Genomic DNA, 21268 nt, shown 5'->3' on the forward strand with positions numbered 1-21268 from the left:
ATAGACTTGTGTGTTATAAATTTGCATGGATGTGATTTTAGATGAATGTTGTTTTTTTTATACCGTTTTTTATTAAGTGGCGTATTATTTCCTTCCAACTAAAACTCTTTTTCAACACCACTCCTTTTCTCCTCTTTCTCTTTCCCCCTTTATTCTTTCTTTCTCCATTGCTTTGTCTTGTTCCTCTTCTCCCTGTTCAATTGTGCACATCAATGATCCAATCCACATTAAAAATATTATCATTTTAACAAATATCTGAGTGTTGTGCTCACTTTTTGGACAGGGAAAGAAACACTATTTTTAAATGAGCTCAAATACATGTTAAAGAAGTACTTTAATAAAATGGAAGTGTTGCACAAGCACAATAATATTTTACAAATAGACTGTAAACCTGACATCATACTCTTGAGGTACACCGTACACACAAAAGCGGTAAAACTTTGTGCTTTGTAAAGATGAAGAAAAGTACTTTAAACAGTGTAAGATAATCAGCTAGCAAACCTTAACCCTAACAATTCCAGGGGACCTTAATGGCCCCCTAAAACTTTCTATGATAAATCCATAAACACGACAGGGCCACGACATATTGTTCTAAAATATTTTTGGGATGCATGCATGGGTGTGCAGTTATGATATACACCACAAGTGCATATTATCAGATCCCGAATTGCTCAAAAACGTGATTTCATGTAAAAAACCCAATGTGAGTTCTTGCCAAAATTGGTATCTGTATCATTATTTGTACTTATTGTTAATGATTGGAAAATTATTGCCAAAATTTCTATTAGTAATAAAAAAAGTTTTAAAAATCTATACATAGGAATTATAAAAAAGTAAAAAAAAAACATTACCGGTAACCTAAATAGACTGGGCTTTTTCATTTCCTAAGAAGACTGAAGGCCCCTTCCCCTTATGATCTGGGCCATTCGATCGCGGGATCACAATGAAAATTGGCACGTGCATTACCCATGGCATAAACTAAAATTAGGAAATAGGGAATATATTTTGACCATAAACAAGGTGAAATTAATTGTTTTATTCGGTAAAAGGAAAAATAATGACACATTTATGAGTTTTGGCTAAAAACAGTATTTGCATTGGATTTGTACACGAATTGACGTTTTTGAGCAATTTTGGGTCTGCATGCACTTACAAAATGTTGCGTGATTTCGGAACCGCATACCAGGGGGTCGCGATTTTGGTCTCATAAGTTGCGTTAGACTAAAAAAAGGAAAGTCTGTTAGTGACGCAATAAAACAAATTTGCGCAGTGGATTTATCGTAAAAAAATACGAAGGGGGCTGAATCAGCCCCGTACATCTCATTAGGGTTAAAAAAAACATTCTATAGGCCTACTGATTTTTTTTAATACTTTTACATTTGATCAAAATTCCTGAATTAAAAAGATAAGTAGTTCAAGGGCTTTATTCATAGATTTGAATTGAGTTTGTATTCCATGCACTAAAATTGGTATAATTGATTCGAATGAAATAAAGCATATTGATTTACCGGTAATGAAATTAAGCTTTGAAACCCCATGTACGTCAATTTCTTCCATTGTGTGAATTATTCTCCTCCCCCCCCCCCCCCCCCCCCGATTGACAAGACTCAATATACCTTGGGACTACATGTATGCATGTATTAGGAATAAAGTGTCAACTTACTAAGTGTTCTTTTTTTGTAGGCATTCAATTTCTATGATTTAGTAATTTTGGGGGAAATATGAACTTTTCTGTTGGAAATTCATTAACAAAATAGTGGTCATCTCTTATTTAAAACATCAAGAGCTTAAATCATACTGTATTTAGTGTCAGTAGTGTATAGTTTCATTGATTTACAGACAATTGCATCTTTCGTTGAAAAAAAACGTTTTAAAACGATTTAAAACGTTTTAAAACAATAAAAAACGTTTTATTATTTTTTTTTTTTTATAAAAACATTTTTTATTACAACCCTGCATGAGATCAATACTTTACAAAGTAAAAAATCTGAGATGAAATTAGAAATCCAAGCAAAGAGAGATTGATGCCAATAGTACAGCCTCTTGAAGTACAGTCTCATGAGTGATTATGGTTAACTGTTTTAGTTATAATCAGATGCAGATTCACACATTTACAATTGACTCCAACAATTTTTTGCGACAATAAAGACACATGGACGCTTGCAATAATGGAAACATGGTGGTATAAATAGTTTTGAATAGAAACTAAATCACATTCCATCGTTAGACGTTCCCATATGACTTAATGGTGTCGTTGACAGGGTTCGTCAACTCGTTATATGTTGGCGGTGGATGATCGGGTAGTTCTTCCGCAGGGTCCGATGGTTGTGATGTTTGTTGAGCTGGAGGATACTGGTGGACACCGGATTGAGCCGGTGGGTACTGGCCGATACCGGATTGAGTTGGTGGGTACTGACCGATACCCGGTTGAGCTGGTGCGTAATGGATCGGACCGCCTTGAACCGGTTGTGGTTGACCGATGCCGTATTGAGTTGGTGGGTACTGACCGATACCCGGTTGAGCTGGTGCGTAATGGATCGGACCGCCTTGAACCGGTTGAAAAGTCCCCGCTTGCTGGTGAGGTTGATATACGTAGACCTGTTGATTTCCTCCTCCCTGGAGAGCGGGTGGTTGCACTACCCCTACACCTGCGGTGTTTGGGGCGATTACTGTTGTTGTTGCTGTTCCAGAAAAAGACGTGACTGGCACATTTGACAAGGACCGTTTGGCGTAGCGACACCAATAGATGCTAAGCATCATAAGGATGACTCCAATAACCAGTAGTGCTATACCTGCATGCATCTGCCTTCTCGCCGACTGTCGAAACCCGGTAAAGATGTCGCCTGATAGACCACTTCCAGCCGTCGATCCTATTCCTGCGTTGACTGCCCCAGCAAACATGATCATGAAAGCAATCATCCCCAGATATATCGCGCAGGGAAATGCACGTTTAAAACATGACACATCTTGCTGATTTGTGTTCACTGTTGTTTGCGTTTGCGACAAACATTGGCTCGTACTAGTTGCGGCCATATTCTTTCAGAATATACTTGGTGTAAAATAAACGCACAGTCTGTCCCTTCCGTTGACCACCTCTACAGTGCTCTGGCTTTATACCTGGAAATGTGAATAAGAGAGAAAAATAGCATGCGGGAACAATTAGCAAAATAAAATCATAAACAAAGACCGAATATGAATGTTATCGTTGATAAAGAGCAATTTTATATAAATGATCGGCGATCGAGAGGGAGGGGGAGGAAGTAAATGGGGAGACGTGCCCTCACTCACCCCCCCCCCCCTCCGCTAGAAGTTGTACAACAATCTATGGGAGATGGTCGTCTCGTCCCGCCCGCCCATCACCGTGCCCTCCCGCGAATTATCTTATGAAATCACTGCGCGTGCATATAGGGCCATTTATAAATTCCATCAGGTTTTTTTTTATTGTGATGATGATTTGACTACGTTTCTTATTATCTGATAAATAGATGTCACAAGTTTACATGTAATTCTTGATTATGAAAATCCGCCTTTTCCTCAAACAGCTGCTCAACTGAATACCTAAATACGGGACATTAATTCATAACTCGAAGCTTAAAAGTGCCACACATATTATGTTCAGATAATCATCTCGTCGTGTCTACATGACATACTCTTGGAGAGATGATCAGATTACGAGATATCGGATCTCGTCATGATCCGAGATCTCGTCATGTCTACATCCGTTTGGAATTTGGAGAGATGATCAGATGACGAGATCTCGGATCTTGTCATGTCTACATCCTTTTGGAGAGATGATCAGGATTAGCTGTACATATAGCTCCTATTAGGGATATTTTCAAGGACTATCTCTGTGGGAGTATCCCAGATGCATGTCTCAATAAAATAACGTGAGCTCGATCGAGCCGCAAAATGAAAGTTTCAATATGCTGAACGGATAACGGGGCATCTTCAAACTTGGGAATACTTTTGGTAAATCTTAAAATATAAACTTAACTTTCAAATCAGCGAAAATGAAGATTTGAAAGAATCCCGTGGGCCACTTACATTGACGAGTAGATACCATGCCCATGCGCGACCAAAAAAAAAACACGTAAAAAGGATGTCTTTTTCAAGATAGGGCACGTTACGTACGTAACGTAATAAGGGTGTCAAAAACGCTAAAATAATTTTAAAAGGGTATCTATTTTCGCTAGGAAAGCTACGTGTTTAGGGTCAAATTAGCGAGGGTTTAAAAAATTAAGACTAAAATTTTTATAAAGGATGTACTTTTTGCCCAAAGAGTAAACACTATGTGTCTAGAGTATGATTTGCGCGAGGTGTGGGAGGTGGGGCAGTACTTAACCCAATGATGTAGGTAAAGGTAAAACCGACGACCGTCGTCCGTGACATAACATTGAAATATCGCTGTACTTGTTTAGGGGTTCAATTCAGGGAATACTTGCCAATATTGTTTAGTTTCCAATACTTGTTAAGGGTAGGGTTAGTTTCCAATACTTAATTGTTAAGGGTAGGGTTTCACACGCCAATACTTGTTAAGGGGTACACCGGGGGGGGGGGGTACATTTTCAGAATATGGAAAATACGTGTTTAGGGTGCTTTTCGAGACCCCATGGTCACGCATGGTATCCATGGTCAATGGAAGTCCCCCCCCCCCCCGGGAAAGAATACATGGACTCGGTACGAAAAATTGCAGCTACTGCGTTTACAAAGTGGACGGGACACCATGCTCATTTACAAACGCACACAAAAAGGGACATGTATAACGGTAACTTACGGCTAGTTTGCAGGCACAGACCCTCATTGGAACTTTGATCAACAAGTGTGCCTCCACGCAAAGACTAGCACATACAAAACTTGCTGTTCGCCTTCAGTACACAAGGCATGAGTAGGCTGCACATTCAGACCCTTAACTCGAGCGAAGGATTTGCCCAGCAGACTAACTTATGGCATGCAGTGATAAGGGTGTCACAGTTGAACAAAATCAGGAAAAGGAGATAACCTTAACCTACTCTTTTCAAAAGCACCAATTGGGAAGGGGGAAAGATATGCCTAGACATTTCACTATTATAAAAAATATTCGGGAGGCATTATTCAGTGGAGAAAACGTGGTACTCTGACTTCGGAGCAAGATTATTTGTTCAGGCGGTCCTTACAGTCGCAATGACAGTGCCCCCCCCCCTCCCCGTCTGGTGTTCCCAAATGTCAAATATAGGCCTATACCCCCCCCCCCCCCACCCCTTATATCCATTTTCACATCCCGCAATTATTCCTGTTTAATATCACTCACCTTAAATATTGATCGAATTATTATTTTGTGTCCACGAGCTATGAAGAAGTTGCCACTATATAGACTCACCATGCAGTGCTGACAAAAACTACACAACGAAATGTAGTCACGAAGTCTTATTGTCCAATACATCTATGGTGAATGGAAAAGATTTTCATTATCATATATTGGCTTCCATGGAAAACACACATTATACACGGATGTAGATTGTGCGCGGATGTAGATGGAGGCACGTACTTCCCGTGCGCGGTACGCGCGTTTCCGTTTTACACCCTGGCGAAGGCATTTTCCGCAAAAATAGCCACAAAGCGACTAGTGAAGAGTCTACACACGTCGCTGGTTGCAGCGTGCGACACAGGCGAGCCCCACACCACCGGATGCAATCTGCACAGTTACTGATCAGAGCATAGAGTTCCTCGGCACTTCATGTACAGAGAGCAGTCATATGAGTAAAATCCGAACATGCTTTTGCAGTCACGTTTTTTTTATGAAAAGTTATGAAAAAGTTTTTTTTTTCTAAATATAAATTATCAACTAAATGAATAGAATGACAGACAAAATAAAAATAAACAGATACATATAATAGAAAGAAAATTGAAGTTTGATGGATTGATACACTTAGATGCCGAAAGATAGATATAGAAGACTGATAAATAGATAGAGACATAGATAGATAGATAGATAGATAGATAGATAGATAGATAGATAGATAGATAGATAGATAGATAGATAGATAGATATATAGATAGATAAATAGATAGATAGAAGTAGAGAGAGAGGGAGAAAGACAGAGAGATGGATAGATAGATAGATAGATAGATAGATAGATAGATAGATAGATAGATAGATAGATAGATAGATAGATAGATGGGGGAAGAGAACTTGAGAGATGGAGAGATGTTATAGATAGATAGATAGATAGATAGATAGATAGATAGATAGATAGATAGATAGATAGATAGATAGATAGATATATGGACGGATAAAGAGAAATAGAGAGAGAGAAAAAAAGACAGACAGATGGATAGATAGAGAGAGAAAGAGAGAGAGAGAGAGAGAGAGATAGAGAATCTGAGAGATATATAGATGTTAGATAGATAGATAAAGAATGAGAGAGACAGAGAAGATAGATAAATTAACAGATAAATAGAAACTGTAGTTACATAGATAGCTAGATAAATAGATAGATAGATAGATTGATAGAGAGAGAGAGAACTAGAGAAAGACAGATGGATAGATAGAGAGAGAGAGACAGAGAAGATTAATAGATATATACTGTAGTTACATAGATAGATAGATAGATAGATAGATAGATAGATAGATATATAATTTGAGAGATAGATACATAGACGGATAGAGAGAAAAAGACAGACAGATGGATAGATGATAGAGAGAGAGAATTTGAGAGACAGACAGACAGATGGATAGAGAGAATTCGAGAGATAGATAGACGGATAGAGAGAAACAGAGAGAGAGAAAAAGACAGACAGATGGATAGATAGAGAGAATTTGAGATATATATATATATATGTGTGTCGTAAATAATTACAAAAGGCCAAAATGGGTCGGCCTAATTATTAATGGGTCGGCTTGTCATTGTTCAAAACCCACCTTCACCCGACAAAGGAAATTATAATTGGTATGGTGTCGAAAATCTGTCTATCTGACGGTCAATCGGATCGGGGTCGCCCTAGCCACTAACCCGTCTCTGTGGTCTAGTGTTTAAGGCACCGGCGTTCAAAGCTGGGGGCCCGGGTTCGATTCCCGGCAGAGACATTTTTTCGGCATCACCAATTTTTCCAAAAAGGGTAGATAGCTCTGGGGAACCTTGATTTAAGCTACGCCTACCATTGTTCTCTTCATCCATTTCTTTCACACAAAATATATATATATATATATATATATATATATATATATTGGATTTTATTGCAATAAAAACTATCAAAATACAATCACAAGCAGTCAAAGACTGAAATTAGTGAATGTTTACATACAAATAGAATCATAACAAAATATAAAGTAAACATTATAAATAAATATCAAATACAATACAAATTCATACAGATAAAAAGGAAATGTATCGTAAATAAATACAAAAGGCCAAAATGGGTCGGCCTAATTATTAATGGGTCGGCCTAATTATTAATGGGTCGGCCTAATTATAATGGGTCGGCCTAATTATAAGGATTTTTTTCCTTTTTGGCTGCCACCCCTCAGTATGATTCTGAATCATAATGCAATTTTTAGACTGTCTTTTACACTGATTTGTAATACATGTATTTTAACTTTGTATTATATTTGTTTTTTATTTAAAGGTTTTACTGAGAGAATAAAACAATTTGAAACAATTTGAAATTTGAAAGTAAAGTGTCACCAAAGAAGAAAAAAGCGGAATGAAAGATTAAGAAGAAAGAGGTGAGAGAAGGGAAAGAAATTGGGATAACAAAGAGAAGGGAAAGCAAGAGGTGGAATTTGAAAGAGAATAGGAAGCAACCTTCAGAAGAAAAAAACCCATTATGCAATACAAGACATTTAACAATGGTAACAAGTAAATAAAGTAGTAATTGAATCGAATCGAGCACAAAAAAGGGAAAAGTAGAGCTGGGGAAATATACTCCCGAAGGAAGTCGAAGCAGTGTTGATATTGCACATGAGTAGATTAACAGATGGATAGAGAGAAATAAAAGAGAGATAGATGTTAGATGGATAGACAGATAGATAGGTAGATAGAGAATGAGAGAGACAGAGTAGATAGACAAATTAACAGATAGATATATCATGTAGTACCATAGATTGATTTATAACATAGATAGTGGATAGACAGATATGATAGATATAAGGATAGATATAATATGGAAACAAGTAATTATGTGTTTTATTTTTCAATATTTTAGCTATTATTCATTTTCATTCATATAAACGGTCATGTGCGATAAAGTAAAAAAAATCATGAAGCCAACGTATATAGTTCAGCGGAACAACCAAAATACAGAGACTGAAGCTTTTGGTCTATAAGCTCAGCTGCATTTGCACGTATGTTCTGCGGATATCTTCGGTGCGGACTTTTGGATCGCGCGCCCAGCTGACAATGACAATGACAATGACAATGATTTTATTTCTTTGACGGCCCCTCCTGGGGGCATAGAAGAAATATAACAACTTACAACAATGGCAATAATAGGCATAAGAAAAAATACCAAGGTAACAAAAAAAATAGATGAATAAAAAGAAAGAAAAAAAAAATCAAACATGATGATAATAAACATATGTACAATACAAGAGCAGTAATAGAAATAGAAATAGAAACGGGCACAAATTAACCCACCCACTCCCGACATGCCAGAGAGTATCTGGAGACCGGTACCCCACTGAGCATGTGCAGGTGCAATCCAACAAAATCTGAAATCATGCCCTAATACGAGAAAGTAACAAAGACAGCAACTACACTTAAGATATTAAAATTTTGACATAATGAATTTACAAAATCTTGACATATTTTTCAAGTCTTTTGTATTTCGCATATTAAACAGCTTGTGCATTTTAATCACGTTTGGTCTGACAAAATAATACCCTCTAATTAAAGCTTTCCTTTCACTTTCAAAAGCAGGACAATTAAACACATAATGAAACTCGTCACCTGGCTCATGCGAGTCACATAGAGTACAAGTTTGCAAACCTTGATTAGGCAGGTAACGACCATTAGCAATTGGCAATCTATGATTTCCACAACGATATTTACAGAGTTCAATCCTATCTGCAAAATCTAATTTCACTAAATAGTTCTCAAACCCAAAATCTTGTTTGAATATCCTATAATTCATGCACAAACGGTTTCTATTAATTTCAGTATTCAATTCCTGTTTAGCAATATCATCCAATCTGAGACTCACAGTTGACTTAACCCACTTAACGTAAACAAACGTAGACGTAGACTCTTCACTAGTCGCTTTGTGGCTATTCTTGCGGAAAATGCCTTCGCCAGGGTGTAAAACGGAAACGCGCTTCCCGCCGTACGTACCGCCGTCCAAGCAGCATATGAGTCATAACGTATTGCCAATCTACACCATTAATAGCCATTAACTCATAATGGTATTCCCGAGGGTATTGCCGTCGAGTTAAACTGCATGTTTGGTATCCATACCGATATTGAAATTCACATTTTGGAACGAAGGTTGACCCTTAACAGTCTATATACAAATGACCATAAAATCCCGTGTAAACTATCCGGGTGTTCCTATCTGTAAAAAGACTCTTCGACATATGAAATGAGGGATCCTCGGGGTCATCCTTAGCCTTGGATTCAGACTGAACGGTTTTTTGATATAGAATAAACAATATGTACGGATGGAATTCGCTTGTTATATGGAATTGCCAGAAAGATGCGCAGAGAGAGTTCATTTTGTTAATTTGTAGATTGTTGTATTATTCTAGCTGAAAGCCCAGGCCAGTCGATCCAAACTGCTTTGGATGCAGTTAATGGTTATTGCCAAAAGTGTCAATTAATACCTCAGTCACATTCTTGACTACCTCAATTGAGGGTTCGTGTTGGCTCCACTACACTTCACTACCGGTACAGTTCATGATCAGGAGTAGCGTAGTGTAGCGGTAGTGAAGTGCATAGGCGGATCCAGGGGGGCAAGCCCTCCCCCCCCCCCCCCCCCCCCTATTGGCGGAGCAAAAAAAAGGGGAATAAAGGGAAGAAGAAAGAGGGGGAAAAGGAGGGAAAAGAGAGGAGAAAAAAGAAGAGGAGGAAGACGAGGGAATAGAATAAGATAAAGGGAAGACTTGGAAAATAAAAAGAATCTTTCATTTTCGCTCGCGCTTCGCGCTCGCATTGCCTGATGTTCATATGTTGTTCAATATGGGGTTTACATATCAAGTTTGGAAGTCAATATACAAAGATATTTCACCTTGGAAATCGAACTTTCATTATTTTGCGTGATTTACAAATTGATTTTTGAAAAGTGCTTTGTAAAAATGTCAGTTTTATGGTCTGAATACTAACATTTTCTGCTCGTGCTGCTCGCTCGCAAATTTTGATTTATCAGGTACCTATTATTTTCGTGTATTCCATAAAGTTTTCAAAATATCCCTTTTCAGGTCTGATTGTTAAAACGTATCAGCTAGCAATGCACTCTCGCATTTTGATTGTAGAGTTATGTATGTCTTGATATGGGTTTGGGTTGATTATACAACAAACTACTTAAAATCCCCTCTTCATGACAGTTTATCAAAAAATTTGGGCTCGAGATTTGCGCTCGCATTAATGGTTGAAATATAGTAACTGATGCATCCTATTTATAATTACAAAAGTGTTTGAAATGTCAATATTTCAGGCCATAATATCATTAGATTTCGCGCCCTCATTAGGCATTAATGAAAAAGATATTAATTTAATAATTAAATTGTCCCTTTTGTTTCATCTCGCGCTTAGAAAGGGGAATATTAAGATAGTCATCCTTTTCATTTGCATGTCCTAAGGATGCCCCGGTCCTATGTCAAAACTCAAAGTAATAATTATGAAAAATATCAGCTCTTTATAATGTGCTATCCATATCCACCTCACAATTTTTCTACAAAGTGCTTGAAATATAGAGCTGAAATTGACTATTTCTTCAGATCGGAATATCAAATAGTTTAAGCTCGCGCTTCTCGCTCGCTTTAATTTTCATGATAAAAGATGTATTTATAATGCCTAGATTCTAGGTCTAAATATGAAAAACGCATGTTCATTCAGATACTCAACTTTTTCTCTATTGAAATCATTATCCAGATTCAGATCACAATATCAAAAAAATTTCTGCTCGCGCTTTGTGCTCGCGCATTATTAATGTACAAAGATCCCCTATTACTCATTCTTTTCATGATTTACAAAACATGAATAGAGTGTCCCGTTTTTAGGTAAAATTCTCTATTTTTTTCTGCACGCGCTTCGCGCTCGCATCAATTATTTAATTATACTAATCCTGTTCACGATTACAAAAATTGATTAAAATTTTGCATTTTTTATGTAGAAATGTCAAACATTTTCAGCTCGCGCTTCGCGCTCGCATTATTTGATTGTTGGAATATGTAACGTCTTCATGGCTAAGTGCAAGCAGTCCTTAACAGGTACCTTTTCGATCAGTTCAAAACGTATAAAAAATAAATTCTGCTCGCGCTCTGCATTCGCATTACTATTGGGACAAACAAGGTGTATTCTGATGAATGTATTTTTTTCATGAATAGTGATCTACTTTCTATATTATTGACACTTATTGTTCTTCTTTGAGACACGGAAACATGAACTAACAGCGTTCTTTCACGAATTCAAAAGTAGGCCTTTTAAAAGCATCTATCGACCATCACCACTTTAATCATATATGCTGAAGCTTTGCTCTTATTCCTTTATGTATTCTTATCTACAAATTTACCATTCTTTTTCTTGGCAATACGAATATTATTTTGCATGGTGAAAAAAGTAAACCCTATCAGGCATTTTATTCCAGTCTTTGCACGTGAGAAATTGAAGAAGTCTGCCCTGTACTAGTTCTGTTCCGGCGACTGCTGACATAGTTAATCACCATTATGAATATCGAACCGTATGGAAAGTGAACAGGCGCCACGGGAGGGGGAGGGGGCAGGGAGGCAAGGGGCTGCGTCCATTGTAATTTTTCAAATAGTGAAAAGGGGGCCGGGAAAGGGGGAAGGGAGAAAAGTATAAAAATGAGAGGTCTGGGCCTCGTTGCACAAAAGTTACCATTATGGTAACTTTGCCACCCAACGGTAACTTGTATGGAATCCTTGATTTTGATTGGTTGAAGATTAGCGTTACCATGGTAGTTCCTATATATTGGAGGGCAAACGTACCATAATAGTAACTTTTATGCAACGAAGTCCTGGATAACTCTAGGCTATGATGTTACTATGATTCAATTATTGAGAAGATATGAAGCCATATTTAAAATCATCCCCCTCCATAAAAAAAATCATGGAGTCCCGACAAAGTAATGGTGTTTAATAGTGAGCTCGTAAAGCTTACATTATCCATGTCAAGAAGAAGTATTATTTACTTCTGGATATAATGTCTATTGAAATTTTTAATAAGATAACGAAAATACATATCATTACCAAACTTAAATTACTTATTTCAGCACTGTATATGAAATTTGTAACATTTTGAATACTTCAGCATTTAAAAGGGGTCCTCCGAGCTGAAAATAATTATGTATAAATACATAAAATATTTACAAAGCAAAACCCTGAAAATGTCATCAATATCTGTAAAAAAAGTTACGAAAATTTTTAATTTTGAAATGTAGCAATATTTATAGTTATATAGACATTTTCATTAATATTCATTACGTGTGCTGTAGATGTCATGTCCCCACTTTCCTTTATTATGTTATTATATGGAATCATAATCATTTCATATTTTATACATGTGCGCATATTTCTTCCCTTTATAACAAAATAAGTTGCATGAATTAATATCTAATGCATTCAATCAATATTGTCAATCCATTTTTGTTTCCATTTTCGTTGGACAAAACTTGAATAAACATAATTTCATATAATGAAATACAATAGAAAATAAGACATCAGTTTGCTCATTGCATTTTCTTCGAGACATGCATAAGAACTGTTTCACCGAAAAAAATGCAAAGTTCTGAAATGCCAAAACAAAGGTGTTTCGTTTCCGATTTGAAGAGGTATTTATTTATAACCACATGGCAGCCAAAAGCTGAACTGGTAGGAATCTACATCACATACTAGGAATACATTACAACAAAAAATATACACATAATAAACCAGAACATCTTCAAATCAAGAACAAAGATTGATAATAATGGAAGGAGAAAGAAAGAAATCAAGAAAACGTAGGACTAGAAGGAAGTATAGACAAGTAAAAGAAACAGAGTGGTATAGGCATAAGAAGCTGAAGGGGGTGTAGGGAGAGGACTCTGAAAGCCAGAGGAGGGTGGAGGATGGGTATAATGGAAAGTAAAATATGACAAAAAAGGAAACATAGAAAAATAAATCATATGAATGCAAATATATTTTGAAGTTAATATTCAAATCAAATTAGAATACGGTAAAATTCAAAATTTCTTAAAGATTAACAAACGCCGATGATGAGTATTAATTGGATACTCTGTGGATAAAAGGTGATATCTGGTAAATAATAATATAATATTGACTGGCCTTAAGGGGAACATCAAATATAACGCCCGCAACAGAATCTTGGTCCGAGTCTTTAGACGAGGGCAATATGGTTCTTTTAAGGGCAACATGCATATTTAATTTGATGTTTCCCGAAAGAAGAGTCAGTCAATATCATTATTATTACCTAAGGCTGGCTGTACAATGTGTAATTCAAGCTATTATTTGGAACAATTTATATGCCTTTAGTGGTAAAATCTGCAATTCGAGTAAAAATGAAATATCATAGTCATTGTTTCACGTCAAGAGCTCGGAGGGGGGTCCATCAAATTCATGCAAGCATGGAAAATACTAGTTATTAACCCCCCCCCCCCCCCCCCCGATGACAATAAGTTGATTACACAACATTAAACATTAAAATTGATTTATAACAGGCGTGTAAGATAGGGTATTGGACTATTCCTATAAGTCTTTCAGTCCTGCTCCGCATGTTCACAAATTTGCCAGTGTTCCTAGTGTTGCATCCGTGTTTACTACGCGGGGGCAAGAGGTGGTGGAGCTTGGAAAAGAGTCAAGCATGGTCTCTTGACACAGAGAGCAGGAGAGGGTACCTTCTGTCACTGGGGGGAGGTATGTTCAGGTGTTCTCTAGCATCTGCGTACCGTATATCATGACCCAGTATAATCCGGCAGGCACGTTTTTGGATACGCTCCAATGACTGCTCCTGCATCTTCGTGATGCCGCTTGACTATACTGGAACAGAGATGAGACATTGTCATTGATTGTTTTCTGTACTGTCTGTTTACCTTGTTAATATAAAGCGTTTATGAGGCCCCGATTATCTCGCAATTGCTGATGTAATAATGGCGCACTACATTATTACCCAGGTTTATTCCGCCAGCTGCTAAAGGCCGTGTGCGCATCCTGCCGGGTACCCATTCACCTCACCTGAATTCAGTGCAGCGTAATGTGGGTAAATTTCTTGCTAAAGGAAAATACTCTATGGCTGGGATTCGAACCCATCTCCCTCTGATTGATAGACGAGAGTCGTAACCACTAGATCACTACGCCAAAAGGAACTTTGTTGATTTTTTTTAAATCAAGCTTTGAGTCAATACAATGGTTTCTTATAACCATTCCTCATTATAATGATATTTCATTTACACATCAGTCATCATAACTCCACTATGAAATGCTTTGTTTGTGTCGGACTGCATCAATTCATTATACGACGGCGGCGGTATATTCGGTGGTTCCTCAGAAGGTACCGACGGCTCCGCAGTATGATACCGGTTTACAGCTGGTTGAGCCGGTTGGAACTCGTTTGCTTCAGATCGATGCCGTGGAATAGACCCCGATTGGTGTGGCGCTGGTTGAGACGAGTACACGTAGACATGTTGATCCCGTGTCGCTCGCATACTAGGTGGAGGTTGTATAACAGTTGTTGTCATGGCAGCACCGGAGTACATAGTCGGGATAGGACTACTGCGCTTGATTCTTCGGCAACAAATGATAGCAAGAACCAACAATACTACCCCAACTACTAAAAAACCTATTCCAATGTACAGCTGAGTACGGTCAACTGCTCGAGGTGACGTTCCAAACGTCAGACTGCTGCCTGTCATGCTTGCTCCGTCGTTCAAGCTTCCAACTAGAGTGTTTATGACTCCAATGAAGACCGATACACATGAGATGATTATCCAGAAAAGTGCGCAACAATAACCACATTGTTGGCATACTCCACCCTGGGTTCGTTGGGGATTCGAATTCAAATTATAAGTTTGTGTTTGTAGCATGACTGATGGGGCTCCTTGTCTGTTAACTGATGCCATTTTGTAGGTATCGAACACGTAGGTCGAATAGAATACTGCGGACCCAGAATCTCAAGGTTCATATTGGATTGATCTTGATGTATGCTTGGAAGATTCTATCCTGAAACAAAATAAAGACATAATGGTGTTGAGAATAATAATCTGTTAGAAAGGGAGAGTTGCCATGGTTGCTGACGCGCGTTCTGGCGAAACAGTCTATTCAGCTCATTTGAATTATACATTCATATATTCATTTCATATGTTAAATATTTATTTATATGTACCCATATATATTACAGCTGTTTATCGTTACTTTCATTTGCACTTATTGCACTATCATGACTGGTTTCGTCTGTTTGGAAGCAATCATGATGAAATGGATTGTTGAAGACACTATACAAACATATTCAACTTTAGAATTAACATTTCTGAGCCCAAATATAAAGATATTTTACTCTCTTTTGTTTTTGAGAGAAGATCTCAATTGCTTTTATCCACATATCTAACTCAATGTCGCCTCTACACATTAGGAAAGTCCTCCACCCTTTGTGACTCATATGATGAGACAGTAGAACACTTTGTCGGATCTTGCTCCTCTCTTGGTCACCTCCGCCAAGACTTCGTACACAGAGTCGAGGAGTGTCTTACTGACCACCCAGATTACATGGACTTGTATACAGTTGATGATCCACACCAATTTTCCTGTGCTACCTTATTAATCCATCAACCTGGTCTCCCTTCCGAAGTGAATAATAGTCTGCTCCTCAAATCTCTCTTTTTTCTACAGAAAATTCATGACCACCGCTGCAACTTGATGTTGAATCTCTAACTTACCGGACTGGGAATCGTTCTATTTGTTTCTGAGAATCTCCAAAACAGTGGAGGGATCACCTAAGAGAGAGAGGGGGGTTCCACTTCAACCTCGAAAAGAAATAGTTTGAATGGAAGACTGAGATGATCTTTTTATACCAACTCTCAACTCTCAATATTTCTAAAGATTTTGTTCGTCACTTGGTGTAGAAAATTCACCGGTTCGGGACAAACAGATTAAGATACAGTGAAAATTCCATACTAGTCCAGGATAGGCCCCATAGAAAACTGACCAAACCTTGTTTTTTTCATATATACAATATTTTTATATGGTTCCTTGTCAATTCGAGGGTGCTGATTACGAATCTGAATGATGCCACTCGTGTAACCTTGAGCATTTTCCGCAAATTGGCAAATACCAATATGGCCGCCAAAATATGCAAATTACCCGTTAAAATCATAAAATTGCCCGCACAGTATTGTGTACAATGTTAATATGGACAAAAGAAAATCACAAGAGTGAGTACTAAAATGCATATTACTAGTATTAAGATAAGCAAGTGGAATACTGGCTAAAAACATAATTTTTAACGAAATATAAATGCAATTTATGTGATAAATGCTGTATTTTGACATTCAAAATGGCCGCCATAGGCTCATTATACATTATGGACGATGCGATTGGAGAAATTAATTTCCACAAGAGTAAGAACTATAAAATGCATGTAATTGTGATCACCGAGTACTAATGTCTGAAAACACGTTTTCTAGCGAAACATATAATTTCTTTTGTCATGCATGAGATAAATGCTGTATTGTGAAATTCAAAATGGCCCCTATATAGGCCCTAACAGTATTATCTACAATGTAAATGGGGACATGTAATTTTGTAAGAATTTGGATTTACTTGACTATGAAATCCATAAAGTCCTGTTGTATGATAAAACATTATTTGAAAACATGATTTTATGAAATATAGCATTTCTTCTGCCATGTAAGTGGTAAATGCTGTATTTTGACATTCAAAATAGCTGATACAAGCCCTTACTAAATGATGTTACATGCGTATAAGGAATCTACTTTTTACAAGAGTGAGAATCATAAAATTCATGTAACTATGATGTATGAGTAGAAATATTGTCTTAAACATGATTTCTAAATAAATACATCACTTATTCGTCATAGAGGTAATAAATGCTGTACTTTGAAATTCAAAATGGCTGCCATAGGTCCTAAAAGTATTATGTACATTGTAATTTGGGACATACAATTTTGACAGAATTTGGCTTTGCTTGACTACAAGTATTGCATATAATTGTGATGTAAGAGTGAAATATCGTCTACAACCATGGTTCCTAACGAGGTATATCATATCTGGTGCATTTAAGGTGATAAATGCTGCATTCTGAAATGGAAAATGGCCACCATGGACCCTTATTGTATTATGTACAATTTGAATGAGGACAGATAATTTTCACAAAAGGGCATCTGGCGGCCATTTTGAATTTGGAAATTCGTTAGTAATCATGTTTTCAGACAATATTTCAATCATACAACACCATTTAGTCAAGCAAAGCCAAAATCTGTTAAAATCTTTGTCCCCATTCACATTGTTCATAATACTGTGGGGGCCTGTAGCGGCCATTTTGACTTTCAAAATACAGTATTTATCACATACCTGGCATAAGAACTTATATATCTTGTTAGAAATTATGCTTTCAGACAATATTTTACTCATAGATCACAATTACGTGCATTTATGGTGTTCACTCGTGTGAAAATTTATTTCCTAGTTCGCATTGTACATAATACAATCAATGTCTATGGCGGCCATTTTGAAAGTCAAAATACAGTATTAAACCTGAATGATATATTTTGTTAAAAATTATGTTTTTTTTTAGACAGTATTCCATTTATTCATCACAAATAATCAGTGCTCACTCTTGTGATTTCCTTGGTCCTCTTTCTCATTGTACATAACACAGTTAGGGCCTTTGGCGGCCATTTTGAATATCAAAATACAGCATTTATCACATACATGACATATGAAATAATATATTTCGTCAGCAATTATTGTGTTTCAGTCAGTATTCCACTCGTTTATCTGAATAATATGCATTTTAGTGCTCACTCTTGCGATTTTCGTTGGCCCCTTTGCCATAGAAAATAATATTATTTGGGCCAGTGGCAGCTATTTTGAATATTAAATACAATTTTCCCATATATTACATAATAAATGATATATCATGTTAGCATTGATGATTTTCATATATTACTTCGTCCATAGATCACAATTACTTGCAGTTTAGCGATCATTTTTGTGAAAAATTAATTTTCCCTATTCATATCGTACATAATAGGATATACAGAGGTTTGTGGCGGCCATTTTGAATATCAAGCAATAAATATTGTCAAATAAGTGTTTTTTTCAGAGAGTATTTCACTCCTGCTACACAATTACATACATTTTATAGCCAATTTCCTGGCAATTTTATGATTTTCATGGGTAATATGCATATTGTGGCGGCCATATTGGATTTTGCCAATTTGCGGAAAATGCTCAAGTTTACACGAGTGGCATCATTCAGATTCGTAATCAGGATCCTCGAATTGACAAGAAACCATAAAAAAAATATTGTATATATGAAAAAACAAGGTTATGCCTCTTCTATCCTGGACTATACCTTGTAAATAAACTGAATGTATTTCAGCCATTTGGCTTCTTTTTTCAGTGTATGAAACTATGAAACCATTATTCTTACCCGGGATTCTTACTCTGTGTTGCATGAGCCCCGCGCACACAAGCTCACTGGATCGCCTTAAAAAATAATAATACAGAGAGAGAGAGAGGGGGGGGGTAGGCGAAAGAGTAAAATGCTATATGAATCTGTGCCAAGGACCTACATTACATACGGCATTTTTGTTTTAGAAATAGACGTCTTTACATGCAGCAAAAACAGACAAACAAAACAACAAGGCAAACCTCTACATAATTCATAATAGGATTTGTCACATTTAGACTCAATGGTGTGCATATAATAGTAATATAACTAGTAATTGTGATGAAAACGAATCTTACCTGAATACATGAATGGTTTGAATTGAGGAATAACTGTGCTCAGCTCTGGTGCCCATTCCGTACAATATATCAGTGTCATCGGTGTACTTGAACTGATTGATACACAAGTTGGTATGTTCACACGTTTAGGTCGTATATCGAACCGAAAATGAACTTATTTCTATGCGTTGTGGCATGTAGGCCAATTGCTGCAGTATTATCCCTGTATCATGGTTGGTCGACAGTCAGATCATACATAGCTCGCAAGGTAAGTAGCAAGAGGTCATCTGCCTTTGGCATTGAACTAGATTCATCCGATGTAGGGGTTTATTTCGGAGATTCGTATACAGCGATTCATACTAGTGGTATTATGGAAAGCCATGAAACAAACATGTCGAAGGCAAAAAACATCGATAAGCGACATTCACTCGCGTGATAAAAAGACGCTCGTCAAAAACAAATCATAAAGAGACAAAGAACCCCTCTTTCAACATGTTCACGTTTATTTCTTCGGCAGGTGATAAGAGAAGTGATGAACTCCGAAAGAGATAGGCCTACATACAGTTTATACTAGGCATGCTGGTATAAACCCGAGTCGACCGTTTGCATGACCTGCTATCCGAAAAGCATTTTAAAAGGGGTTGTATTTAAAATCAGGTAATCCACTCGCGTACTGAAAAGGGCATACAATTGTCAAAATCGAGGGAAAGAGTATACCTTTTAGCAGCCTTGTGGACATTTTACGTTTCCCTATCAAGAAAATATACTATGTGATGCATTGGGCCTATCATAGTGTGGATAATGCATGGCAATATATATATTTTTTTTTAGATCGAAGCCAGGTTACCTCTTTAGTTTCCTTTATGAAAAATACATGGACGGAAGACAAGAACTGAACCCCCACCGCTCACCCCCCCCCTTCCCCTTCCCGGACCCGCTGTGTCATACTCTTTTCCAAGGTCCGACTGTGTTTATGATGACCAGGACATCGGTAGTCAGGAGGAATCGTCGCCGAGTTCTACAACGGTAACGTACAGTCTCCCAATCACGTGATCTCGTCCGGCCCGACGCTGAGGAGAGGTCTATTTTGTCCGTCTCAAGTCCAGGGGCCCGTTTCTCAACACCGTCATAAGTCTAACTTCTTGACTAAATCGGAGATAGTGAGCTACTTGTCCGCTAACCGTTTCACGAAGCCCTCTTGACCAAGATCGGGTACAACAACCTCACTAAATATGTATGACACCTCCGAACCTGTCATAACTTCTTTCTTAATGACGTAGTGGCATCACGTGGGTAGACTATATATGACATGCAAAAGTGCCTAGAAATTCTAAAATTATAATCTTACGTAATCAATCATAGAGGTTGAAATTACATCACAAAACAAGTGGGATAATGCATTCAATGATAATTGTAAAACAAAGAAACTATAAAAACTGTTGGTAAACGCCACAAAACCATTAATTTTGAAATAGTAAAATGATTTAATCGATAAAGATTCTACCACGTCAGGCCATCCATAACCGAACTCGTATTTGTTGTTTTCAGACCCCTATTAAAAGTTGGATAATTCTATCTCTAATTTATGCATATAATTTGTCAAATTTCGTATGTTTCGGTATCAATTATTAAAAAATGTTTCGTTAAACTATAATTTTGATGACTTTCGGAGTCATAAAAACCGTATAATTATCATCATTTTACAAAGAAAACCGTTATGGTTTACTTTCGTAAACTATTAAAATTTGATATCCCGGGGTTTCCATCTCAACGTCCACAAGTGATTTTTAGTCATGAAATGAATTATTCATAATTTAATTTTCTCTGCTATTGAATGCTCCAGTCTTCATGGTCTAAGTATGTATGATGCATAATTCAACTGTGCTTTTATTTTGAAAAGATTTATTTCCCAATTCATCACAATATTTGCAATTTTGTCATAATTTTTCTTTTTGAAAATTATGCTATTTTGTGACTAAGGCTACGTCTCGTCTGCTCTTTTTACCGATAGTATCGATATCAAGGTATGCTAAGTTAGGAAGCCTTTCGAGAAACAGGTTTAGTAAGATTGGAACTAACTTCGTGGTTGGTGGATAAAGATATGACTAACTTGTCAATGTGTTGAGAAACGGGCCCCAGGGTCTCGCCCCTGAAGAAGTG

The 21268-nt window shown here is 37.2% G+C and overlaps 1 protein-coding gene and 1 long non-coding RNA gene across 5 annotated transcripts; both read right to left on the reverse strand.

Moving 5' to 3' along the window:
• Positions 1–316: 316 nt before the first annotated feature.
• Positions 317–9583, reverse strand: LOC135155831 (uncharacterized). 4 transcript variants are annotated; one of them, XM_064106107.1, is made up of 3 exons: positions 9429–9583; positions 5288–5419; positions 317–3117 (listed from the first exon to the last, which is right to left on the reverse strand). In XM_064106107.1, the coding sequence occupies exon 3, from the start codon at positions 3031–3033 to the stop codon at positions 2224–2226; it is 810 nt and encodes a 269-aa protein (XP_063962177.1). In that variant the 5' UTR covers positions 3034–3117; positions 5288–5419; positions 9429–9583; the 3' UTR covers positions 317–2223. The 4 variants fall into 4 exon arrangements, with proteins under 4 accessions (XP_063962177.1, XP_063962178.1, XP_063962180.1 ...); XM_064106108.1 differs by having other exon boundaries at positions 9306–9549; XM_064106110.1 differs by having other exon boundaries at positions 323–3117; positions 5357–5419; positions 9429–9549.
• Positions 9584–12957: 3374 nt separating this feature from the next.
• Positions 12958–20386, reverse strand: LOC135155608 (uncharacterized). The gene is made up of 2 exons (XR_010294742.1): positions 19130–20386; positions 12958–15361 (listed from the first exon to the last, which is right to left on the reverse strand). It is a non-coding gene; the product is annotated as an uncharacterized LOC135155608 (long non-coding RNA).
• Positions 20387–21268: the final 882 nt, after the last annotated feature.

Source organism: Lytechinus pictus, chromosome 10 (genome assembly GCF_037042905.1).
Source record: "Lytechinus pictus isolate F3 Inbred chromosome 10, Lp3.0, whole genome shotgun sequence".
NCBI classification, from domain to species: Eukaryota; Metazoa; Echinodermata; class Echinoidea; order Temnopleuroida; family Toxopneustidae; genus Lytechinus; species Lytechinus pictus.